The sequence below is a fragment of the Bos taurus genome, chromosome 9 (assembly GCF_002263795.3).
Source record: "Bos taurus isolate L1 Dominette 01449 registration number 42190680 breed Hereford chromosome 9, ARS-UCD2.0, whole genome shotgun sequence".
Taxonomy (NCBI): Eukaryota; Metazoa; Chordata; class Mammalia; order Artiodactyla; family Bovidae; genus Bos; species Bos taurus.
Window position 1 is genome coordinate 71,701,238 of NC_037336.1, and position 27,413 is coordinate 71,728,650.

General features: G+C 37.4%; 1 protein-coding gene across 11 annotated transcripts in view; it reads left to right on the plus strand.

Annotated features, from left to right (window-relative positions):
* Nucleotides 1–26,796, plus strand: part of EYA4 (EYA transcriptional coactivator and phosphatase 4) — a 365,682-nt gene extending 338,886 nt beyond the window's left edge. For 7 of the 11 annotated variants that reach the window (XM_005210938.5, XM_059889794.1, XM_024997013.2 and 4 more), the window contains 7 exons: nt 6,201–6,290; nt 12,256–12,314; nt 12,422–12,582; nt 15,078–15,192; nt 17,144–17,265; nt 19,702–19,802; nt 23,474–26,796. In XM_005210938.5, the coding sequence (XP_005210995.1) occupies nt 6,201–6,290; nt 12,256–12,314; nt 12,422–12,582; nt 15,078–15,192; nt 17,144–17,265; nt 19,702–19,802; nt 23,474–23,554 (729 nt within the window). In that variant the 3' untranslated portion in view covers nt 23,555–26,796. Of the gene's footprint in view, nt 1–6,200; nt 6,291–12,255; nt 12,315–12,421; nt 12,583–15,077; nt 15,193–17,143; nt 17,266–19,562; nt 19,664–19,701; nt 19,803–23,473 lie in introns of all 11 variants that reach the window. The other 4 variants (XM_024997014.2, XM_024997016.2, XM_024997018.2 and 1 more) reach the window with 2 other exon arrangements.
* Nucleotides 26,797–27,413: the final 617 nt, after the last annotated feature.

A 27,413-nucleotide genomic window follows, 5' to 3' on the forward strand; every position in this document is an offset into this window, starting at 1 on the left:
CAGACATTAAGGAGAGTTCTTAGATCCGCGCTTTTGAAATATTAACATGTGCATGAATCACCAGGTGATCTTGTTAAACTGTAGATTCTGCTTCAGTAGATCTCTGGGGTAGTTCTATGTGTCTGCCTTCTAAGAAGTACACAGCTGATGCCAGTGCTGCCAGTCTGTGAGCCACACTTTGAGTAGCAAGGTCTTACTCTGCTGATTCTCAGTCTTGTGTACACTGGAATCAGTGGAGAGCGTTGAAATTGCTGGCGCATGAGTCCTACCGTAGAGAATATCTGATTGAACTGGTATAAGGCAGTGGCCTGGGAAGCAGGATTTTTCAAAGTTCCTCAGTTGTTTCTCATGTGTGGTCAAGCTGGAGAGCCTGAGCCTTAGACGTGATCATCCCAGCCTTGGATGTGATTCTCACCCCTCTTTTGCATTAAGTCTCATCATCTTTATCCCTCTTTTTCTCCATCAGACTCACCTTGCAAAAACAAACAAGCAAACAAAAAAACTACACATACAACATCACCAAAAGAAACAAAAAACCTTGCCCAACACCCTACCTGTAACTCAAGCAGCTGAATGTGGCCACAAGTCTCCAGTGGGTCCCAGCACTGCTGGTCTAACTCTTCCAGCTTATTATTTCAAACCTTCTCTTCTCTCACCCCCTCTAAGTGCCCCCCTCCATTCTGCACAAAACTCATCTATCACTTTAAGATAAGAAAGCAAACTGGAAGAATCACTTTATCTTTGCATCATAACCATATTCTTTTCCTGCTTTCTGCACCCCCACCATGCCCTGGCTCCAGGCCCTCTGACTTATCCAGTGAATCGCCTCCTGAAAAGACCCCTTTCACTCCTGAGTCCTAAGTGTCCCACTTTTCTGGATTATTTCCATCGCTCTTTTTTAACAATTTATTTTTAATTGGAGGATTACTGCTTAACAAAGTTGTGTTGGTTTCTGCCGTACAATGTAAATCAACCATAATTATGTGTATACATGTATCCCATCCCTCTCAGACCTCCCTCCCAGCCTCCCTACCCTTCTAGGCCATCTTTTATGTGCTGTAACAGTCCCATCACCAGCAAAGCCTTTTGAGCCATTTTCCAGTCACTGCCCACTTTCTCTGCTCTTCTCTCACTTGCCAGTCCAACAACTCTCTTCAAGTCTGAGAAGTGACCTGCATGCCAGATGCAGGGTTTATCTTCCTGGGGTCTCTCTCACCTGCATTTGATCCAGGGAGCACTCCCTCTTTATTAAAATTCTTGGTCGACGTCATGTCCCTCACCTGGGTCACTCTGCCTCACACTCTCTCACATACACTGGCCCCAGTGTTGCCTCTCCAGATATCCCCAACTGCCTCACCTGTGCATGGCTGAACCCTCCCTTTTCTCAGGGCCCCTATCCCTCATTTCCTGAGAAAGGCCTCCCCTGCACTTTCTTTACGTGAGTCTTCACCACCCAGCCCCACACCCTCTGTGTCTGCTGACTGATTTTTCACCACCTGGAATATTTTCCTGGGCTTTTGTCCATGAATTTATCAGAGGGCTCATCCAGTAATAAAATAAACCCCATAAGAGCTGGGACTTCGCTTATTTAATTTTCTGCTCTCTGCCCAGAATTTGATCATGTCTGACACGTAGTAGACACTCAATAAATACATGCTAAATACATGAATGTTGCTGAAACCTTTCTCCAATTCCCCCTGAGAACGCGTAAGCCCACTGGCTGTCCATTAGAGACAAACAACTCAATTGCAAAATTTCCCTTCTGATTCATAACTGAATGTCAATGGCATTTCTTGTCGCTGATGAAAAGAGTTTATGTATGCTAACTAACCCACTAGCTGTCTCCACCTTGATTCGTGGAGCTGGTTTGTCTTCCTTTTCCTGTAATGACCTGGCACATTTTGGCCTCTGTGTGCACATGTCTACAAACTTGCCTCAGGTCTCCAGGGAGTAACTGTTCCAAGAGCTTGAGTTCTTTAGGGGAAAAAAAAAAGAACCCATTTCTTTAAAAATACATAATTGCTGCCTCTCCTGAGATATTTTTACAGTGTGTCCCTGGAGGAGGAATTCCAGCTGATGGGCCAGTGCAGGGCAGAGGCCCCTAGACAGACTGTCTGGCTCCAACTCATGCTCTGTGCTAACACGGCTAATAGGCGTTAGAATTTTGATGTAGAGAAGCGCCGTCCTTGATCCTGACTTTGTTCTACAGTGGTCACATCCGGCTGAGAAGCACAGCTGAGGGCCAAGAGCTGCTTGTTTTCTTCATCTCCTCTCTGTCTCTGTTTCTGGGGCTCTTGTCTCTCTCTCTCTCTTTCCAACAGATGTCTTGGGAATAGGTTCAGTATTTCATAGAGCAGTACACAGAGTAAATTTCAATTGGCAGAGGTTCAGTTTGCCCCACATGAAACTTTGAGCTGATTGGAACTGTTCTACATGTATAATACACATCAGAGCTGCCACAAAACCCTGTTACTGCCTTTATTATCCCGCTTTCCCCCTCTATCCAAATTTTCACTGTCACTTCATTCCAGACCCTAAACTCAACACTCACTACAGTTAAACTGAGAAAAGGCAGTAACCCTTGATTCATAAGGTGCCCATAATTCTACAAACATCTAATGAAAACGAGCAAACATCTCTGTATAAAACTTGGGTTCAGTTCAGAAATATGTTTAACTCTCAAATTCCTGATAAAACTGTGAGATTGTAGGCTCTGACAACTCTTGGCTGGTGGTCTGGCGAGGGAGAGGGTGCCCAACATGAGAGTGACCTCTACCAAATTCCTGCTCATCTTTTTGGATTCTTACATCTGTGGGCCCTTCTGTTGGAAAACAGGGCACTGGAGTCTGCTTACTTAGAGTTAGCTATTCCAGTGACTTAGTAAACTGGAGGGAAGAGGAGTAATATTAGATATATGAAAGTAAGCCCTCACTCGACCTTCTCTTAGAGACAAGACCAGCACCTCTTACAAGCATGGTTTTCCTTGGCTTGTGGGATGGCTGTTCGTAGCCCTTCTGTGCCAGGCCTTCAACATAGCTTTCAACAGGCCTGGCTCTCTCGAAACCTTAGCAAAATACAGCTAGTTCACACTCAGGCAGACCTCAAACCGAAACTCTCCCAGTTAACAAATGATGTTTTGCCAAAATGCTTAACTGAGTCCTGGCTCTAGGAGACCGTGTGATGTGGGATTGCCATAGCTCAAGAAATAAACCAACGGCCCCTTCATTGCCATGGGATTGCATTCCAGTGCGATTCTCAAGAACAGCTTTCATCATATCCTATGCTAGAGTTCCTTGTTGGAGAATTCCTGTTCGTTTTTTAAAAATTATATTTGTTTGCATGTCCACTGGCTGCCCAAAATGCATTCTTTATGGATTTTCCTATCACTGCTTGGGTTGCATGGAGAGTTACATACTACAGAAGCATGGCATCGATGAAAGTAACAATCAAAGAGGAACAGTATGTTTTCCCCGCTTCCCATAAATCAGATCTGTAAATGCAAAGAATGGGAGCCATGAACATAAGAAATTTAAAAATTGTATCTAAAACTTAAAAAAGGAAAATTGGCAAATAATAGGATAAGACTGTAAGCAATCTAGTCTTGAGAAAGAAAACCTTTCCTGTAAAGACATTTCTGAACCCCCGTCTGAAATATACATCTCTGGAGCAGTAATCATCAGAAACATAACGGAGTCCTGTGGAGCTCGGTTTTATTGTCTTGCATCAGTGAACATTCCTCAAAAGCATAGAGTGTCACTAATGGAATTATATGTTTTCATGCTATAATTACATTTGATTTTTCCTGATATTTCTGTAGGCTTTTTGTTCATGGTCCCTTGACTAGACAGAATATTTACAACTTTTTTTGTGTCATTAGCCTATTCAATCCCCACACCCATCCCCCTCATAATAAAAGAGACTAGAAATAGGACTTTTTAATAGAAAAAAGACCTTTTTTTAAAAAAATTTTTACCTTCAGAGATTACCTGTCAACATCAGCAACAAAACACAAACAACAACAAAAAGAAATAAGAAGAATTTTATACTTGAAGGAAATAGAGCAAGAGAGCACTCTGAGTTTTGAAACTCTTTGAGACACAAAATGGGCACTTAATCTTTTTGTTCTTGATCTTGAATGAATACTTGTTGGATGAAATGGAATTTATTTGATCTTGCTTGCCTGGTAGCTCAGCTGGTAAAGAATCTGCCTGCAGTGTGGGAGACCTGGGTTCGATCCCTGGGTTGGGAAGATACCCTGGAGAAGGGAAAGGCTACCCACTCCAGTATTCTGGCCTGGAGAATTCCATGGACTGTATAGTCCATGGAGTCACAGAGTCAGACACGACTGAGCGACTTTCACTGTCACTTTGGGTGTGTGGGTGTGTGGAGCACTTGGGTGCTCCAAATGATCCTGTCACTGGAAGAAAGATGAATTTATCAGTAGAGTAATACTGACCGGAGGACGCAATACCAAGATGCCATCAAATATGTGAACAACGAATCTCTGTTTTTGAGAAGAGAGAATGTCTAGCTATGAAATCACAGAAATCTCCAAGAAAGAGACATAAGCAGTTATAAGATTGACACCCAACATATGATTGTCTTCTCTTCATCTTCTCCCACATCAAGTCAGCTTTGCCCAACATCTCAGTGACCTCTTTCCTTCTAAGCACTCAATTCCTATTCTGTACATTTTCATCACTACAGAATAGGAGAATGATACTTCAAATATGCGTACACTCTAAGGTTTCCCCCCCTCAAAGAATATTAGAAGTAAAAGGGAAAAGAATGATTCTTGGTATATAGGTGTGAAATGAAGAGAGTCTTCTGCTTGCTAAGTAGAGTAAGTTTGGGAGTCTATATAAACAATGCTAGTCCTGACCTGGGTTGTGTATGCTTATCATAAAATGAACTGAAGTTAGCATTACAGTTCCCCAAGTTTAAATACATTTCTTGAAATGTCATTTATTAGATCACTGAAAACACAAGTGTGGTTCTCTGTCCTCAGATCCCTACAATCTGGCTCCTAGCCCAGCCACTCAACCCAAATCAGCCTCCAAGGTCTTCCAAAATAACTTCTCAGCCAAAACCAATAGTATCCTCTAGACCTGTCAGCTGCATCTGAAACCATTTTTTCCTCCCTGCTAACACCCATTCTGGTCTCAGATTCTGAAGATTCGTCCTTTCCAGGCTTTCTATTTTCTCATCTCCAGAATCACATCCAGAGCAGTTCTCTTTTAGAGATCTTTCCAACTTTGAAATTTTAAACACAAGGTTTGTGCATGAATTATTGCCCTAGCTCCAGCCCTAAACTCTCCTTACTTTTAAAAATAAAGTTTTACACCTCTGTGCCAGGCTTTCAACTGTAATTAATTGTGGTAAAGTACCAACTCTGATTTTCATTCTCAACTCCTCGCTGCTGTATAATCTCTTGGTTTCTGTAAACAAAAATTAAGTCACTTTGACTTTTTGCTAATCCCCTTACTTTCATTAAACTTCTAGATGTATATATTTTATTTTTATACATTTATGTATTACATTTACTGAATTAATGTTTCTTAGTCATCCTCCACCCTTCCCTCTTCATCCCTAGTCAAATGCAGGTGAGATCATACTTTATAAAGATTCAGATAAATATTGTTTGTTGATCAGAATGCAATTAATAATGAAGGTGTTGTCCCATCAATCTCTACCAGCTCTTCCTATCCCACTCCAGACAGCACTGCCTGCTCAGGTCCCACAAACATCCAATAAATCTACCTTTCTCTCTCTTTTCCACTTCTTAGTGGTTGTCATTCTTAAAAGGGTGTCCTTTACTTTTTTTAACAGATCCACTCCATTCTTCAGTGGAGAATTACCTTTCTCCATAGGACTTTGTGGAGTATATGTAAACTCCAATGAACCAGCTTGCTTCCTTCCTCCTCTTCTCATGAATATATAGCTTTATGTGAAAGCATATCTAAGTCATCTTTCTGTGCATGTCAATTCCTGTAAATTCACAGATGTATCAGTATATCTAGCATATTTTAGATAACACTTTAGAAAGGCACCTTTTCTGTTAATCAGGAAAATCTTTTGCATTCTTAGGTTAAAAATCCCTACAGTCTCCCCATCCCCACAACCATATGCACTTAAGATAATTTTCACTAACCACAGTTATTATTAAAAATTACTTCATACTGTGTGCATTTCCTTTTCAGGATCCCCCCATGGCTGTAACCCTTGGACTTCGAATGGAGGAAATGATTTTTAATCTTGCTGATACACATTTATTTTTTAATGATTTAGAGGTAAGAATGTTAAAAGGTAAAAATTGTTGTATCCAGCTATTAAAACTCATATCTTTTCTAGATACATGCAGATAACCTCGAAAAAAACCTGGAAAGATAGAAATTTAGCTCAAGAGAAAAGTAAAGTTTCTGTCAAGGGAGACATTGTGTATGCAAAATAAACAAAAGCTAAATTGTGTTCATGAAAGGTATATATTTACTGGCATACACTGAGAATAGAAACGTCTTCAAAAAGGAGCTCTTGCCTTGCTGTCCCATACAATACACCCCTATCCGCTGCTCCTGGTTCTTTTAGTGTCTCAGCCACAATTCATTTTATCTTTGGAATCAACATTAGCTTTTCCAGATTATTAACCAGGATGTAATTTAGGTTAATGACTGCACAATAGTCACAGATACTGCTCCTGGTGGATCATTAAATTTTATAGATAATTTGAAACCTAATTCTAGTCATTATCATTCCCTATGTATTCCTCTTCTGGGTAAAACTTTGCGAGAACTATTTATGTAGTACTTCTGACCAGTTTGATTGCATTTATTTTCTCTCTTTTCCTAATTTATCCTTTCATTTCCAACCTTAAATGAAGAGAAAGTAAAAGCAGTAACAACAAACTGAAAGAACCCAAGAAAAATAGCCTCAGGATAGCTGAATAAGTACTGTAATAGGGTATATAATCTGAGTGCTAATGGTCTGAGTCATTAGGTATTTAGATGATGAAATTTGAAATAACTGAGTAGCGTGGGCACTGGGAAGAGATTGGCACAGCTAGACTGAAATAGACTTTCTTTCTCTTTCTAAAATGATCCATTCAAATCCATTCAATTTTTTTATCTCCTGGTTTCACGATGAAATTAAAGTGTTTACTGACGATCACAGTGTGAATGAAGATGGGAATCGTTATTACTGAATCTGCACCTTGTGTTTGACATTGTCACTAATTAGTTACCAACCTTTTGTAATAAATACATTATCATATAATTTTTGTAGAGAAGATACTGTAAGGTTCATCAGCATAAAAATCACATCTAAGTTTACCTGCTAAGTGGTAGAATTGGGATTTGAAACTTTGGAATCTACCAGGCTCCAAAACACATATTCGGCTCCCATACCACACTGAAATTAACAGACAGCTGAGAGGCCAAGTTAGTCAGTGTATTAAATAAGTTTTTTTTTTTTTTTTTAATTGACAAGGTCTTAAACCCAGTTTTAAGGCATCTCAAATAAAAGATATGTGGTTCAGCATATCCCATAAAAGTATGGGCTGGAGATATGTGTAATAGCATTTTCTTTCTTATTCTTTCTTCACTAAGTCACTGTTTTTACTGGATAATAAAATTTTAAATTCTGTTTAGAGAGGTTTTATTGTTTTTTTTAATAGACAGTATGAAAGATCAGCATTCTTGGGCAAGTCTTCCAGTTTTAGATAATAAGAAATAATAATCACCTCTCTGAAACCTGATATAAATTAACCTTGCTACTTATTTCTGTCTAGTGTACAGAATGATTCTTTATATACAAAATAATAGAAAACACACTTTAACCTTTTAGGAACTTGAATTTTTTATACATGTATGGTGATAACATATAACTTACTGGTTTTTCTGTTGGGTAAAATGGATGAGTCTCATTCTGAAAAAGAATTCTTAAAATTACCATTCCTCTCAAATCTGTGAAACACACACACACAAAAGAAATTTAATGTGATTTTACCCAAGTTTATAAGTTTATTTCAATTATTATTTTTTACTAGACATAAATGGAATAAATGACCCTTTAGGTTTCTTAGTGGTAATTTTGAAGCCAGATGGAATAAATTTACCACCCAACTTCTAATAGAACACTAAAGTGCGAATTTGAAAGTAGTGTACGATGAATTTAAATATACCTTTAGCAATTTTGACATGAATATTGGCATATCAGAAACATATGGTTGGCTCTCGTGCTTTAAGAATTTTTATTTTGGATTAGATACTGTATAAACTATATCTTTAAAATACCCAGCAGGATCTCTGGTAGAAATAGTAAATGAGAAAATATTGGTATTGACTTTCTCTTCTCTGATTATAGCTTTTAAGTTGTGCTTTAGAATGTGATAAAAATTCCATTCAACTCAACCACTAAAACTTAATATCCAACAATAACTTACTGAATCAAAGAAATGATTTTGTCTCTGCATATAAATTGATTGAGTTCTCAGACAAGAAACACACACATGCACACACATCCAAGTGGCCCAAGCAAACTCAAAGGCTTATACTAACTTAAGTGAGATAAACAAATACTAAAACTAACAAATCTATAGCTTTCAAAATCATTCAGTCCAGTTACATACATACCCACTATCCTTCTGCATCTGATTTTAAAACTTTACTTTCTCCCAGGTTTTTATTTCAGTAAACCTCTTACAAGCAAACCTTGGCATGCGCTTCATGACTGGTATTACTCTATATATGCTTCTACTGACATAGAGTATGTTAAAGAGACTTAAAGAGAATTCCTTAAGAGAATAACTCCATGTTTTGCTTATTATGTTTTTTCCCCCTTGTGCATTTAATCTCTGGGGATTCCTTTTTTTAACCTAAAAATCTATGTGAGACAAACCCTTCAATAGAAACTGCAACATGTGTAGTAACAGCTGCTCTCACATAATTCCTTGAAAGATGCACATTTAAATCCTCTTAATAGAAACTTCACTACATCCTTTCCAACTGTAGAGAAGGCAGATGCTCACTCTGCTGCCCCTAAGAAGTGGATGCTCTCCATTTAAATAATATGTTATTTCAGTTAAAATAACTTCCAGAAGAGAAGGCACCAAGGAGTTTGGCTCACAAAAGTGAGAGAAGACTGCTATGGATTATAACTGATAAAGATCAGTGACAACTTTGCGGTCACCTTCTAAGACCTTCTGAAATTAAAGAATTTAAGATCAGTGCCAGAATTATTCCAGATGCTTGCGTTCTTACACTAAAGTTTGTTAAAGCCAAAGCATGAAACTCTTTTTAGTATTTTAGGTTTTAGTCAAAATAATTCTTGTAAAGTTCCTCTAAGTGAATGCTAATTGAAGAACAATTATTTAGATTTTTCTAAAAATGTAAGTGATTGAAGTTCAGGTTTCTTTCACTGGACTGTAATCCTCAGGCACAGGTCCAGAGTCAACAAGCATAGTTAACTAGGCATAAATTTAAAGAAAAGTTCCATTTGGAAAAACCTCAAACATAACTTCAAATATGGAACGCACGGTCCAATAAGTTTGATATACTGATGTCCTCAAGAGTAAAAAATAAATTTGAGGGCAAAATGTACAAATTAATCATGTGAGTTAATACTTGAAATGTCAGAGGAATTTCTCTAAAAATTAGATGAGAGAGTATTAGATAAAGAAATGACTTACAATTGCCAATGTAATTCATAAGAACCCTGATTTTTAATATAATTAGCTTATGGTAAAATTGTGGAAATTGTTTACATGATGAAAGATTTCAGAACCTCGGTGGAATGAGCAACTTTGCATGATTCCATTTCAGTGGTGGTTTAATTTGGGCTTCATACTTAACAGGAATGTCACCAACTCAAGAAATAATTCTTGTCATCTAGAACTGCTTTGCTACCTCAGTATTCTGGAAGAACTTTTATTTCCAACTTTCATGCTTTCTGGTTACATCTCACCCTTTCCTTTAGAGCTCAGTCTAACAGCTATTATGGTTGGTGTAACACTTTTCCCTGAGAATTTTCTGGAAACCTAATGCTTTCTTGGGTTAAAGTTTGAGCTGTGCCCTTTTCAACAACTACTCAGTCAGAATGGGAAAGAACCTTTTTAAAAATGCCTGTCCTGCAGCCTCAGCCCACACTCTGTTCTTTTGCCCTTTCCTTCACTCTTAATACGTCTTCTTACAGCCCTTACCATCTAGAATATTTTATATCACCATAACTTATGTCAGAACATTTAAATGATTGTGGTAATTCTGTGTTGAATTACATTTGTCTAGACTTCTGCTATTTAGTCAACAAAGAATTGTTGAGTGATTGCTTTGTGCCAGATTGTGCTTTAAATGTGGTTTTATCCAGGTGGCCCAAACAGCCCCCTCAGGGAGCTTCCAGTCAGATTAACTTTTAAGGCCCTCCCTTATCTGTGAATGTATTTATTCAAAAGTTAAACCCATAATTTATGTTCCTCATGTGAATCTTTAAGATTAATTTACCTGGATTTTCAAATTATCTACTAAAATTGTATTGATTGAGGTACTCACTAAGTTTCATATTTTAAAAGAAGCCTGAGCCAGCTAATTTATCCTCACACCGCAGCAGGATCTAATATACTCAAGTGTAGAAAGCTGGAGATGAGATATTAAATGTTTCACTGTCGGATACTTCCAAGTCCTATAATAATTATAAATAGTAGCTGAAAAGTCTTCAGTATGGCATCTTATCTTCAAATGTAATGATTTTTTAGAGTTGATTTTGAAAGATAAACACTTAATATATATAGTCAGTTTCTGTGAGTTTGACTGGAATAATTTGATGAGAAAAAAATGAGGTCTGAAAGACTAAACCATACTTATTCTGAAAGTGAAAAGTGAAAGTGAAGTCACTCAGTCGTGTCTGACTCTTTACGACCCCATGGACTGTAGCCTTCCAGCCTCCTCTGTCCGTGGGATTTTCCAGGCAAGAATAGTGGAGTGGGTTGCTGTTTCCTTCTCCAGAGGATCTTCCCAACCCAGGATCGAACCCAGGTCTCTGGCACTGCAGGCAGACTCTTTACCATCTGAGCCACCCTGAAGTATTAATAAATTCCCAGTGTTGAAATGCCTTAGCCAGATTTCACCTTCATATCATGTACTACTTCACTGGAGCTTTGCAGATTATTTGAAGATAGAAAAAGAGTCTTAGAACAGCAAAGAAGAATTGAATTCTTTTTCCAAAAAGTTGCCATTTGAGTATGCTATAACAGGTCAATTATGTGGATGTACATACCTAAAGTCTGTTTTCCTCTGAATTTGTAGCACACTGAAGATGGTAAATCTTCATTATTTCCCTTTTACTTGCAGTATTCTTTTCAGCTTAAAGATTTAAAAACAAGCTATAAAAAGAAAAAGAAAAAAAAAAAAAAAAACCCACCAGCTTCTATGGTTGTTAGCTTTTTGCTGTATTGAAAGACCAGGACTTTTAAAATAACATCACCATGGTTCTTTCATGGTATCACTCACCCTGCAAAAAAGCAGGAAGTCATAGAAATCTCACAGAGCACCATAATCATCAAGCCCCTCTGTTGCTGCCCAACAAATAATACTTAATGGTAACCACTGGGGTTAGTATTAGTCACTCGGTTGTATCTGACTCTTTTCAATCCCATGGACAGCAGCACCCCAGGCTCCTCTGTTCATGGGAATTTCCAGGCAAGGATACTGGAGTGGTTTGCTATTTCCTTCTCCAGTGGATCTTCCAGATCCAGGGATCAAACCCGGGTCTCCTGCACTACAAGCAGATTCTCTACTGACTGAGCTACCAGGGAACACCATTGGGGTGTCCAGCTCAAATAAGTTTTGAGTACCTTCAGATTAGCTTTGCCTTCATATTTATGTGTGCATAACAGAAATGACTGGAAGTGATCACCAATATTATTTTTGGGGTAGCAAAGAGTCGGACATGACTGAGCGACTAACGTAACATAATGGTGATTGTAAAGATTCAAAAGAAAATTCCTTATCAGTCATTTTAAGGTTAAAATTAATTTTTTGTTTGTTCTAAAGAAACCCGTGTGCCCTGTGACTTCAGGCTTTAAGGCCCTCCTCTGGGTTTAGATCTTATAGATTGGAAATAGTGCCATTTCCCAGCATGAGAGGGCGAGAAGGGTAGGCAAATGCTGCCCTCTTCTGGCCATAGCCTGATCAAGTGGAAAGATGGAAAAAGCTTCAAACATGGTGACTAGCATCCTTTGAAAAACAACTCTTCCAATGTTTTTAACAGGAGTGTGATCAAGTTCACATAGATGATGTTTCCTCTGATGACAATGGGCAGGACTTAAGGTAAGCCACGCCTTTCAGTCTGCTCTTTCCTACAGAAATTCAGCTGTGAAGTTTTGCACATGTAATTATTTCTTTTATTTCTTTTTAATGTATTTTGGGTGTTGCAGTACCTACAGTTTTGCAACTGATGGCTTCCATGCAGCTGCAAGTAGTGCAAACCTTTGTTTGCCAACAGGTGTAAGAGGAGGGGTTGACTGGATGAGGAAGTTGGCTTTTCGTTACAGAAGAGTGAAAGAATTATACAACACCTACAAGAACAACGTGGGAGGTATGTGTGGCTTTTAACATTTAAAAAGGTCTGCAGATAGAGGTACAATTTGAACTACAGTTTCAAGTTTCGTATTAAGGATGATCCTTCTGTAAAATAAATTACCAAGGACTCATGATGGATGAGAGTAAGCCAGAATTTTTAGTTTCTTGGAGTTGGTGGGAAAAAGTCTGACTGCACAGTGAAGTGTACAGCACTGTCAGATGACTTGGGAATTCTTTGTGCCCAGATGTTTGGTCAAGACATATAGCAGGACATTTGTTTGACCCTTCTTCAGCTGGGACTCTCCCAGTGAAAACCAGACAGAGGACCTGATGGAGGCCATGGAAAGAAGACCTATCTAAAGACAAGAGCCCCAGTCATTGAAGCAGAGTTGTTAGCAGGCATTACCTTTCTGGAATCCTATCAGAAATAAACACAAGCAGCGCTTTATGTTGTTCCAAAGACATCGACTAAACCTATCCTTTCAAAAATTGCATATTATCTGTCAATATATCTTTGCCATGTATATCATAGTTTTTAAGAGTTCAAATGTTCTATGGGTAGTAACTAAACCATTTTATACTCATTCATAAATTACAGGTAATATCAAAACCTGTGATATCAAAACTAAGATCCTGGATGTGCTTCTTGGTATAATAAACTTTAATGATCTCTGTTATTAGGATCAGTTTTAGGTGACCAAAATCCTAGGGGGGGCAAATCCTAGGGATTAGTTATGAGGTCATTTAAGGTTTTTCTCTTAGGGCTTTTTGTTTGTTTCACTTTTTAAACAGAGAGATGATTGAGGAGTATAAACCAGAATCTAAAATTGAAGAAGACAGTTAAATATATTTGTGAATGCTCTACATGTGTATGTTCACATATATGTCATAGAATACAATATAATAAATAAAATTTTCATCTCTAGTGTATATCACACCACACACATCATGAGGGTGGGCTGTGTGTCTGTTGGCCTTGCATCGGTGCCTAGCTAGCTTGAAGCACATAAGATGTTCAGTAGATATTCTGTAACTACAGGAGAACAAAAACATGGAAAACCATGAATAATAATAAAATGTTAAAATCAAAGTGAAGCTTAGGTATGGATGTTCTTCATTTCCAAGTGAGAACCAGGCTCCTGCAGTCTACTGACTTGCCCAGCGGTTTAGGCAGACAACTCAGAAATGCATGTTTCCTAATTCACTCTAACATTCTATATAAGACATTTTTTGCAAAACCAAATAAATAGATATTCTGTTTAAAAGCAACTGAGGGTAATAAGTTCAACTTTAAAATAAATATCCCTTTGGGAAATCTGAATTAACTTTTTTCATTAAAACATGCTATTATTTCCCTCTTAAAGGGTATTATTCAGTTCAGTCACTCAGTCGTGTCCAACTCTTTGCGACCCCATGAGCCGCAGCACACCAGGCCTCCCTGTCCATCACCAACTCCCGGAGTTTACCCAAACTCATTGAGTTTACCCAAATCCATTGAGTCGATGATGCCATCCAACCATCTCATCCTCTGTCGTCCCCTTCTCCTCCTGCCCTCAATCTTTATTATTATTAAAATTATATAAAAATTAACAAGCTTGCTAGTAAATAATCTTATAGCTGAAGAAGTTTAAACAATGAGATATGAGTCCATTCTGTGATATGTTAGCATCTCTTTATTGAAATAAAGACAAATGAGATTTGATAGAAACTAGAAATCTTGACTTTAAAAATATCCACCTATATATATGTACTCAGTATTCTGAAATAGGATTTAAATAAGAAACTCTATTTTTTAGTCAATTTACATGTTCTTATTTTATCATGAAAGCAAAAGCTTTCTCTGTAAAATTAGTTTAACTACTTCTTTTCTTGTCCTAATACCATTGTAACGTTCAGCCATCATCTGTAGCTCTGTCACAGGCTTTAGGATTTTCAAATTCTCAACTCCTTTTTACAAAGCAAAGTATTTCTAATAGCTTCAACATTAATATTAGAAACAAATTCTAAAAAATTCTAAAGCTACATGTGGTAATGTAATTATTATTTCAAAGTGGTAATAGCTGTGATTTTTAAGAAAGTAAACATTTTCTGACACTCACAGTATTTGGGATTCATATCCCGAGGCTGGTAGACCCTTACTTCCCCCGCTAGACCAATTCTGTCAGTCTACTGGCGTGGGACCCGAGCAGGGGAGTTGTCAGAGGCCCTCCGGTGACTACGTCGTCCGTGCCAGATTCTAGGATCAGTGAAGGCAGAGACTGTGACCCGCCCTTCACTGTTATATCCCTAGTTTTTAACCCAGACTGTTACATGTAGAAGTTGTTCAGTAAATGTTTGTGGAATGAATGAATGGATAATCAATTCTGACATGAAAGATCAGGGTTGATTTAAGTCTCTATTTTTGATATAGGTGGGAATAAAGATTATCCATAGTAGACAGAAGGGAGACCAAGCGAGGCATCCCTGAAAAACGTTGATCTCTTGACTCTGCCCTGCTTTTCCATGTTGCAGGACTTCTTGGCCCCGCCAAGAGAGATGCATGGCTGCAGCTGAGGGCTGAGATTGAAGGTCTGACAGACTCCTGGCTAACAAATGCACTTAAATCTTTATCAATTATTAGTACGAGGTAAGCCACATTGTTGCAGTTTCTGTATTAATTGTATTGAAGATGTCCTTCTAGTAGTCTAGCATGTATCAAAATATTTTAATTCCCAGCCTTGTTTTAGAGGTTGAAGGGACCTAACACTTCTGTGTGTGTGTGTGTGTGTGTGTGTGTGTGTGTGTGGTGGGATGGGGTATAGAGAACGGAGGTTGCTGCTTTTTATCCATTTCTCCTCATAACCCTTGATAAATCCCATGGGAATGTCATTTGACTTCCAAATTTTTTTTAAAAAGCACTCTGTTGGTGGCAAAATACAGAAGATGGTGGCAAAAATATACATTGTTTTTATAATCTGTGCATGTTTTTAAGTCTTTTAGGTCATTATAGATAATGTACATAATTCAAACATTATAATTCATGACATCCAAAAAGCAACAGAAAGCTCCTAAATAACTTGTAACCTTTGTGTTGTTTGAACAGAACAGTGAAATGCTGACTTTTGTTAGTGTAGATAATAGAATTGAGTAGACATAATGAGTTGCATACCATCTGCCATAAATACTAATGAATAAAATAATATAAATCTGGAACATGATAGCCAAATAGGGTGGGGAAGAATCTTTGTTCTATCCTATTCCTTAGTTTTATTTCTGAGTTGGAGGAATAAATAAAATTATGCTTAGCAAATGTGTGGAGGAATAAATAGAATTATGCTTAGCAAGTGTGCTTAGCAAAACAAAATTCAGAGAAGAGCTAATATTTGGACTGGTTGAATCAAGATTCAGAGAAACCTTAACAAAATAAAAGGAGAGTCTAGCATTCAGAACGCAGAAGTAGACAGATGTGCCCCCAACCCTGTTCGAGACTTTGAGCCGTGTGTTATGACGAGCCACTGCACTAAGAGCAGAGAGGCTACATGGTAAGGGAGGGGGCAGTAGTTTTCCTGGGTCAGGTTAAGGACGCAGAACAGAGAACATTGCTCAGTTCTGTGCACCTCATTCCAACAGGGACTGTGACATATTTGAAGCACCTTGTGTCCAACAAAGTGGCCAGAAGTGTTTAGGCTGTGGAAACTACATAAGAGCAACAGTCAGAGGGAGAAACCAAGGAGTTTAGTCTGAGGAAGAGTCATGAGTGGGACAAGGTTACCGATGTCAACTGCTTGAGATGTTGAGCTGGAAACAAGTTACATTTCTCTCTCCATCTATGAAGGAGAGAGTTGGTCCCAGTGAGTAGGAATCCTAGGCAGGGAGCTTCTGGCTCCATGGAGGAAGAATCGTCTAATAATTAAAGCTGTTTTAAGATGGGATTTGCTGCCTTGTGATCTCTGTGATGGTGACCTGGAGACCCAAAGGTCAAGGAGGCTGGGATGTGAGGACTGCAGCCTGAAATCCTGTGTAAAATGCAATAGAAGGTGCTTTCATTATTTTTAAAGAAGTCTCCTAGATAATTAAAAACAAATGTTATTACACTATTGTTTAGATTATCTCTGTGTTACCCAAAGTATATATAAATTATTTTTAAACACATGGGTATATGATATAAATAAATAAATGTATGCATATGAAACATAAATGTATGTAAGTAAATAAATACATGAATAACAAGGAAAGGAAGGGGGAAAAGAAGTCATTATACAATGAGGGTTTTGAAATTTGTCATGAAATTTGTCACATTATCCACATCCTCACCTTATTGGTAAATTTCACAAAATATATCAGGAAAGCAGATGTTTATACCAGTCGTTGCTGAATCATGTATCAGAGCAAATGCTCCTTCACTGCATTTTGGGGTTTATTCCCAGCATCTGGCATTGTGCCTAGTAGGTGATAGGCACCGTGAACAACCATTGAACATTGAAAGGTTGGGTTATCAGGGGGTGTTTATTATGGAATTGAAAGATTGCATAATTTAAAATCTGCACTGGTAGACGTTACTTTAGAAAACAAATATGCCAATTTCCTCCCCATCTTAGGAGTAACTGCGTAAATGTCTTGGTAACAACAACCCAGCTGATCCCAGCGCTCGCGAAGGTTCTACTCTATAGTTTAGGAGGTGCTTTTCCCATTGAGAATATTTACAGTGCTACTAAAATAGGTAAGAGAATTATTTCTAACTGTGTGAAGTATGTTCAGATCTGTGGGGGATTTTCTTAATGTGTGTCTTCGCATGATTCCCTCTTTCTTTCATTTTGCTATTAGAATATCAAACAAATTTGGTAGAGCTCAAATAACAAAATTCTCTGCAACTGTTTAAGCATGTGTAAATTTTCTGAAAGCTGTTGCCTATGAATTTTGAACTCTGTGTCTGACTCTTTAAATAGACACTTATTTATCTGTATTCATTATGGCACACGTTATTTAAATAATATATAGTGTCTTTAGCCATAGAGTTTAATATTTTAATAAATATGATATGTGGTATTATATCCTTGCATATGCAGTAATCTAGATCTAAGATAAAAATACCATTTTAGCATTATATGGGAGTGTCAGATGAATTAAACTAGCACCCTCAATTCAAGAGAAAAAAGTTTCATGAATCAGAAAACACATTTGGAACATTTGTAGCATGTGAATGGTTGAAAATACACATTTCTCAAAACGTTCAGTAGCAATCAAAGAACTACCACCTTGTTTATTTAGATCACAGCTATCTATGGAGCCATCTTTAAGTGCCTTTCACAGGCACTGAGACTTCTAATAGACTTACAGAAACAAAACCTCATCAACTTCTGCCATCTTGAAAGAGTTAAAAGAAAACAACTCATGTATTCTGTTGTCTGTCAAGGAAATGCCTGGGGAAATAGATGGGTTGTATAATGTGCCTTGAAGGTCAACAAACTTGGGCTTTGGCAGCTTGACAAGAGTTCAGAATCCTAAAATCCCCGACCAAAAATAACCTCCCTGGGCCTTGCACAGTTCTGATATTGGCACAGGCAGGAAGAGCCCCCAGCTGCAGCTGTTTGGGGAGTATAGTTAAAGAGGGCCAAGCTTGCATAAATTCCTGGTTCTCCTGAGCATTGCAATTCAGAGCCCTGATACCAATCCCATTCATTTTTTTGTTGTTTGTTTGTTTTTTAACATTTATTTGAATCCAATCATTTTTTCTCCTTTTTACTTTTTAAATTATGAAAACATTTACAGGAGACTTGGAAAATACAAAACAAAGTTACATATATTAATAGTTCCACTATATTATAGCTTTTTTAAATAGATGAATTAAGATTTTGTAGTTGGAGTTTTAATATAGAACTCTCAAAAATTGATAGCATGAATATACAGATAAGTAGAAGGATATAGTAGACCTGAAAAGTACCATGAGCCAATTCAACATAATTAAGATTTATACAATTTTTCATACAACAGTAGGATACAAATTCTATTCAAGTTCCCATAGACTATAAACTCGAAGACACTGGAACATATCCAAGGACATAAAACAACTTGCAAAAATTTCATGGTCTAAGGGTATTGAAATCATACACCACTCACTTTTATATAAATGTGTATATTTATGCTAGCAGGATTACTACATGGAACCTGATTTTGCTTTTTGATAAATTAGTTTTACACAGATGTAAACATCTCCTCTAGCAAGGTCAACAGTCTTTCTTATTAAATAAGACTAAGTTGTTCCTTATATTTAATCTGAAAAAAAATTTTTTATTTTTCCCTTTAAGTCAGTATTTTTTGGACTTCTGAACTATCAGAGTAAGAAAAAAAAAAAAATGCAGAGGTAGCCATGACTGCATGAACATACTGAGAAAGAAATTCAGAGCATAAGGCTAGTGTTTTAAAAACAAAGAACATGTAGAAATTTGTGATGTAATTCCCATAGTGCAGTCAGAGGATGCTAGAGTCACCAGTACTGTGGCCCAGACAGCAGCCTTAGTGCAATTAATCTCAGCAAACTAGTTTCCAGCCACTTGAAGAAAGGAGTTGTTTTATCACGGTAAACCCATATCTTAGTATTTCCTCTTTCATTCTAGGTGAACCTTCAATATTTCACAGTAATGTTTTTAGCTGATTTGTCTATACTACTGAAGACAAACTAGATAAAATTGATATATAGTTATACAAATAAATGTAAAAATGAATAGTTGCTGGTAAAGTTGTTCCTGTATTCTTCAGGTAGAACCAAAGATACAAACATGTTTCTTTGGGACAGATGCTTAACCTTTCTGACATTTTTTGGAGCTTGGAATACATTTGTTTAATAATCAGTCTCAAGTAAAAATTTAGAATATTCAACCATGTTTGTTGATTTCATAACCCAGAGTTTGCAAGCTAGTTTAAGTGATGTATGTTCAAGAGAAAATAACTTAACACTTTATGGATCGTTAAGTTAATGATTCCAATGGCTGGAAGAATAAGCAGTGCATTGTTTTTCAGGCAAGGAAAGCTGTTTTGAGCGTATAGTGTCCAGATTTGGCACTAACATAACTTATGTTGTGATTGGAGATGGCCGAGATGAGGAGCATGCCGCTAACCAGGTAACTTCACTCTGAACTTTATCTTGTTTATCTTCCAGGAAAAGAAAGTTGCTTTGAACGAATAATGCAAAGGTTTGGCAGAAAAGTAGTATATGTTGTAATTGGGGATGGTGTAGAAGAAGAACAGGCAGCAAAAAAGGTAACCTGTTTCAAACAATGTTGGTGTGATACTTCTAAATGCAAGCTTTTTTGTTTGCATTCCTGTAGTTTGGCCCAATGGCAGCTTGACAAATGATTTAAATTTATAGATGCAAAGCAGTAAGAGCATGAGAAGGTCAATACTTACATTCAAATAAACCATTTGGAGTCTAGCATTTTTTTTGCCTGAAACTTCATAGGAAATATAGAAACATTTAGTTATATTTATCTGTGTGTATGCTTGTGTGTGTGTGTGTGTGTGTGTAATACACACAGATATAAGAAAGATGGGGCAAAAATAACCATTTTGAACACATGAAATTCAACAAGTTTAAAGATGCTTAATGAGCTCCATAGAAAACCATGTGAGTGGCTCAGTTCTTACCCTTTTCCCATCCAGCCTCTGTGCCATTTGGTGCTGTGAGTGCCGAGTATCAATTGTGCCTCATGATGATAAATGTTGATGATAGCTTTAATAGCTGAAGAAAAAACTGTTGCCAGAGAATCTAATAAATGCTACTGGAATGAGAGATAATATTCAAATCGTTTGGTGCCAACTTACTGTAGAGACTTAAAGGCAATGTACCTTTCATAGACATCTTCTAAAAGAGTGTTACCTTTCTGGTAAATCCTTGGTACTTTCATGAAGCCAAGCAGCTGGCTTTGAATATATTCAGAAGATCTCATAGACCCTAGGTATTTAAATCAGCCTTTTCATCTGGCCCACATTTCTAGAGAAATCAAGGAAGTTAAAAAACCTTAAATGGTTGGTCCAGCATCAAGAGGGGAATGGTATCATTGGCTTGGCCCCAGATACTAGACTGTAAGTTAACACAACATTGAGATCTACTGCTTTCTTCACTTCTTGATGGTGAAATGTCATCTAGAGAGGATTAAAGAGATGTAATTTACAAAACAGAGAAAAGTAATGCATAAGTATTGTTAAACAATGACATATCAGCATATATTGTTTTCCATAGGAAAAAATATTGTCCTTATTCTCCTGAAGAGATTGCATAGCATCATCTTAAAAAACCTTAACTAAACACTTGGCATGTGCTTAAGTGTTTATCTGATTTCTCTCCCCGCCACCCTCACCCTCGCCCCTTCCCCGAAAACCTAATATTAACAGTGTCCTAGAAAAGTTTATAGTGATATTAGAAAGTTAAAAGAAATGATTTATGATTGTAATCAATTCAAATCAAGCAAAATGAAGAAAAAAGAAAGAACTTCCACTTTTGAAGGTTTGGTGACACTCGGAAACCATACTTGAAATACTCCATGATTTCCCATAACATTAAGAGAGTTGCTTTAGTCTCAGCCTCCCACAGAGTCCCTCCCCTCCTCGGTCCTAATTAGCGGTGTCAATGACCCAAGACAGCACACTGGCCCCAAGGACGTTCTGTATGAGGTCAGGGATGCAGCCTCAAGAAATACAATTTCCCAGCTGATGACCGCTGAAATACTTTGGGTCACACACAGTTGAAATATCTTCTGGACTTTGTCAGTGCCCTGAGTCCCTGTTGTTTTAATTTTTCATATTAACACCATAGTTACACCTAACAAAGAACAGCCAATGCAGCCACCATGGCAAGCATTTTACATATCTTTTAACCTATATGAAATTCACACATATCTAGGTCAGGGCTGATAAAATTCACTTTTCCAAAATAGCTTATGCCTTTGAAAATTAAAACTTATAAAGTGTACCCCACTTATACATAGCATGAAAACTAGACTTGGTATACCAGTTGTAACACCTTCAGCTTTAAACCTACAACTTCAGGGGGGAAAGGCATGACTCCAATGGATAAGAACCTTTAGAATGCTATTTCCAAATGGTTGTGTATGTTGGTACAGTTTTGGTGATGGTGAAGGCTTATAATTCTGTTTTAAAACACAGGTGGCTGGTTTCTCTAGTATCCAGAATGCATGCTTTTCTTGGGATGTAGCTGTAATCGCATGTGCAAAAATATAAAGTACTATTTTGTTACTACAAATAGATCTGAGCTGAATTTTTTTTAAAAAATTACTTCTAGATGAATTTCATGCTTTAATTTGACCCGAAAGTATAGGGTTTTTGGGGGTTTTTTTTGTAAATTTAAGAAGAATTTCAAAGTTTACAACTGAACTCCCCTATAGAAACGTGGTATGACCCATATTTGTCATTTTAAATTTTGTGGGAGCTGCATTTAAAAAAAAGTTAAAAAAAAGACAGGTAGAATTAATTCTGCTGCTGCTGCTAAATCGCTTCAGTTGTGTCTGACTCTGTGTGACCCTGTGGATTGTACCCCACCAGGCTCCTCTGTCTAGGCGAGAACACTGGAGTGAGTTCTCATGCCCTCCTCCAGTGGATCTTCCCAACCCAGGAATCGAACCCATGTCTCTTATGTCTCCTGCATTGGTAGGAGTTCTTTACCTCCTACCTTTACTCCTGCGGGTTCTTTACCACTACTGCCTGCTGGGAAGCCCACTAGAATTAATTCTGGTAATATACTTTCATATACCCATATACTCAAAATATTATTATTTAAATACCTAATAAGTATAAAAGCTATTCGTGTGATATTTACATTTTTAAAAAGTTCTAAGGCTTTGAAGTTCAATATATATTTTGAACTGGACTTGCCACATTTCAAGTCTCACTCAATAGCTACATTGGACTAATGGCTACCATATTGGACAGTAAAAACTGTATAACAATGGTGATTATTGTTTTAATTACTACTTTTTATAATAAAGTGTCTTTACCATGTTATATTTATAATACATATATTTCTGTTATACACATGAATATATATTCTACAAGATGTCATCAGCCTGAAGTTATAAATTAAGTTTTGGTTTTTTTCATTGCTATAGTGCAGTATTTCTTTTTTTCATTAAATCATCCATGATGAAGTACTTTTAGACATTTTTTCTTAATTGCAACCCTTCATGTAATTTTAATACCACACATATACCGTATACTGGTATACCTTTGGAGAACCACAAACCATTGTAATATTTAAGAATGTTTTCCCCACAAGAACTCATTTTTGTCCCCTTCGGGGAGTGATATTGCCCACCTTGAGCATGTGCTTTCCCTCGGTCCTATACCAAGGAAATGAATCAGGCCAACTCTGCTGACTTCAGTTATTATTTGCTCCAGACAAGTAAGAAACTTGATCATCCGCACATTTTTTTCCTATCGTATACAGTCCAGTTTCAAGTTATTTCAAGGAATTTACCCTCTTTCTCTCAAATAGACAATAAGCCTTGGATTTAGGAAGCTTATCATTTTTTCATTTTGTTTCTGAGAGACAGACATTAAGGAGTGACGTAGGTAAAATTTGCTCTCCTTCAGCCACACAGGAGCTCAGCTTGCATTTCTGGATGCTGATATTAGTAATGGTACTTTCCAAAATGAATATTAATTTGATTAAGAAGCCTCATTACTTTCTGTTATTATCATTAAAATTCAGTTCAGATCTATTTCTCCAGTATTTTGACAGTACCACATCGATGCTACCAAGCCTTCAAATATGATCATTCCTCCTTTCAACTCCCTCCCTTGAACTTGGGGGAACTGCCCATCCTTGTGTGGACCGCTGCTTCACTGAGATAATAGTTATGCTCTCTCTCCATCCCTCCCCCTTCTCCCTCCCATCCCTCCTTCTCTTAACCACACAGCACAATATGCCCTTTTGGAGGATATCAAGTCACTCAGACCTCTTGGCTCTACATCAAGCACTGGAATTAGAGTATTTGTAACTGTGTTCTCTAGCTGGAGATCCGTTGTTGTTGTTTTTTTTTTTTTTTTATATTTCAAGTACACTGAATTTTTATGTGTGATTCAATGCCTCTGGCTTTACACATATAAATTGTCTTAAAGGATGAAATCATATTTGGAATGAGAATTCCAGAATGAAGAATTCAGATTGCTGAATGGAATTAAACTTTAGTGCTACAGAAAGGAAGCTCTATGGTCTTATATTTACAACACTTTAATGGTTTAAAAAAAAAAAATTCTGTGGAGGTTGCTGGTACCCACCGAAGGAGTCCTAACTGGAATTAGCAACTTTAGCAAAGAACTCACCCTGGCAAAGCACCAACACAGCCTCCATCTGACAAGGTTCAACAACATTCCTCAAAATGGGAGATCTTCTTAGCCCTGAGGTTTGAATCTGACTGTAATCTACCTAACCCAGAAAATCTGAATTGGAATGCACTCAGACTGTGTAAGGACAATCCTATCTAGACCTGTAATTTGTGTAAATTATTGATGAAAATAATTTACTGTGACTTTATTAGCAGCTGACTTTGAAAGTGGATGCAATTTTTCCTTCATTTGTCGGGGAGGGCTTTGGGAGGGGAAAGGGGAATCTAATCATATCTGTTTTTTTAAGTTTGGCAAACAGAATGTTCATACTGATGTGTTGTGCCTTAAAGACAAGACAGCGTTTGTGTGTTACAATGTAACTTTGGTTAAAATCTCTGTAGATAATGAAAAACAAAAACCTTTGTGATCATTTTTCAGATGACCAAATTTAAAATTCAAGCTATCAGAGCTGAATAATGCCTCAGCAAGAAACTGAGCATTTGTTGCAATAAGAAAATGATAATAATAATAAAGGAAAGCTTGTGTTTTATTTGGGTTCTTAATAATTCCAGTAATTGTATGAGGCAACTATTTATGCATCCAGCCAGAAGCAGAAGGTTTGGGAAAGACTGTGGGACCTTTACTTAGAAAGTGAAATGTATGTTGAAGCCTCGAGTACCCTTTCTACAGTTTTACTGAAGAAAACTAAAAGCCATATTCATGATGACCTATACAATTTGGAGTTTGACTTTTTCATATGTATAAGTTGTGTAGAAGAAGATATTCAGATGAAAATCATAGGCAAATATCACCCAAACTTTCTTAGACTATGCATGAACATGGCTTAAAATTCACATTGGGTGAACAGGGCTAAAAATAAAGATAAGTGCATTTATTCCCAATGCCGTTGCAAAAATGAAATGTCATCAGTAGTGGAAGGCAAATTCCCCAGACAGTTTCTAAGGAGAGAAGAGAATCAATGAAAAATTTTCCTAGCCTATCATCATAAAATAAATTTACAAATGAGCCGGATCTTGGCAGCATTACTAAAATTAAACAGTCAAATGGTATCTGGTTCTCTGTCTTAACACATCCATCCAGTTTCTGTCCATTACAGACCTGTATATCTTAGTTTCTGCCTGTACCGTTACTGCACAATGGATTTCATTCATTGCAAGGAGAGCCTGTCATCGTTGTGTTTGCATGTTTTGTTTTTTTTTCTTCTTGGTGTGTAACCCATGTTAGGAACACGATACAGGTTCTCCTGTCATTTTGTGTGACCTGATTTCCCTTGTGGAAATTTAAGACTTCAACATCTAGGAATGTTTTAATGGTGTCTGCACCTGCAGTTCTGTGTTTAAAATGTCACAATGTGGAACCTGCCATCCAGCTACTAACCTGTGCTCCTAACCAGAAGCTGGTCCTTGATAATTCATCATCTGAGGCTTCCGTGGCTCCCAATAGGTTTGTGCTTTGTACATTGATCACAGCATTCACTGTGGAAGTGTGATTTTGCTTTTCAAGCTATAAACCTGTATTTCTTTATTGTACGCTAAGGCCATGTTTGTATCAGGCAAAAAGAGACTGAAATCAAGTTCTGCAGATATTAACACTGTGGTTTCATCACATATACACCTTAATCTTTAAATTCTGTAGCTTATGGCTACCTCTGCAACCAAGTACTGTTGCAGACAGATTAAGGACAAATGCATAATAATAATAAATTTTACATTTCTATTGACCTTTAGCTTGAAAATGGTAGTTTAAAAAATTAAGAGCTGCATTGATTATCAATACATAATTCTATTTTGTGCATTAAACCTTAAATGTTTATTACTGTGAACAAATCAAAATTGTCTTTACTATATAGCCAGGTTCTTTAATAGAATTTTGGCATTATATCAAAAGTTTTCACACTTCTTCGTATTGAACAAGCAAGACTTCTTACACTGCTAACCCTGCAGGTTGCGGACTGCATCAGCAGTGCTGTTTCTTACAAACCTCTTCTCTGATAATGATATGTCCAGAAGAGACTGCCAGCCTAAAACCTAAATGCTGGGCTGTTGGACAACTACTCGGCTGACCGCAGGCCAGTGAGCCTACATCACAGTTTGTTCTACGACTTTGAGCATGCTCAAACTAGAATGTTTCTCTCCCCCACTTAGGAACTCAAGATCCTCTTCCTTTCTTACCTGAAAAACATAAAATAAACCAACCAACAAACAAAAAACACCCCCTATGGCAGTTTCCACATTCTTTTGACATTTAGAAGATTGTGCCTTATTATAAACCAATTTGAAAAATGTTCTGTCTCAGACATGGGTTTTTGGTTCCTACATGTACAAACTTGGGCTATCACCAAGATAGGTAACCACCTCGTGTTGCTCCTGAAAAGTAGTAAAACAGGTGGCCTGGTATAGTAATGTCATAGACGAGATTAAGGTACTATGCCCTGCAAAGATTTGTAAGTCAAATTCAGAGGCAAAAAGAATATTTTAGTATTATGCAGTTTGCACACAAATAGTAGATATAAGACTCTAAAAATGTTTTTTCTTTAGTCTCTGGTGAACTGATTCAAAATAGTGTCAACAGCATGCTGCAGTATGAAGGTTTTGGGGTTTTTTTTTTAATGCACATTTGTTATGACAAGCCTACATTCTCAGTGAATATGGCATTTAGTATTTCTTTTAAAAACAAATAAGCGTCTTGAGCCAAAGTTGCATTTTGACTCCCAACTATGATAGCATATGGAAATCTAACAAAGAAGAGGGTTTCTGTTATGTATTAGTAAAATATAGATTATTGGGGCCTACATAATTTAAAGAAATGTAAATTAATATTAAAAGCTTGTAAAAATATGTACATCTTTACTTTTTCTCAATAAATACCTTTGGAAATGTTTTCATTTTCTTCACCCTCCATGTTGTTGAGTTTCTGTTGTGTGTATTTAGCTCAACTCTAAATAATCTGAAATTTGTATTTAGGTTCCTTGCTGTGTTCTTACCCTCCCTTGTTTATGCCTAAATTTCAGTTTGCAGTTAAAGCAAGCTAAGATGCAAACAGTAAAACGCCACTAATTAAGACTCACGTTCTAAAAGATGTGAGCAATTTTTTACATACACAGAGTTGTGCGTGTGTGCTCAGTCGCTAAATCATGTCTGACTTTTTGTGACGCGTGGACAGTAACCCGCAGTCTCCTCTGCCCATGAGATTTTCCAGGCAAGAATACTGGAGTGGGTTGCCATTTCCTTCCCCAGGGACTCTTCCCAACCCAGGGATCAAACACACATCTCCTACATTGGCAGGCAGATTCTTTACCACTGAGCCGTCTGGGAAGCCCCATATTCATGCTTCAGTCGTGTCTGACTCTGTGACCCTATGGCTGCAGCCTGTTAGGCTTCTCTGGCCATGGGATTCTCCAGGCAAGAATCCTGAAGCGGGTTGCCATTCCCTCCTCCAGGGCATCTTCCTGACCCTGGGATAGAACCAGCATCTCCTATGTCTAACCTGCATTGGCAGGTGGGTTCCTTA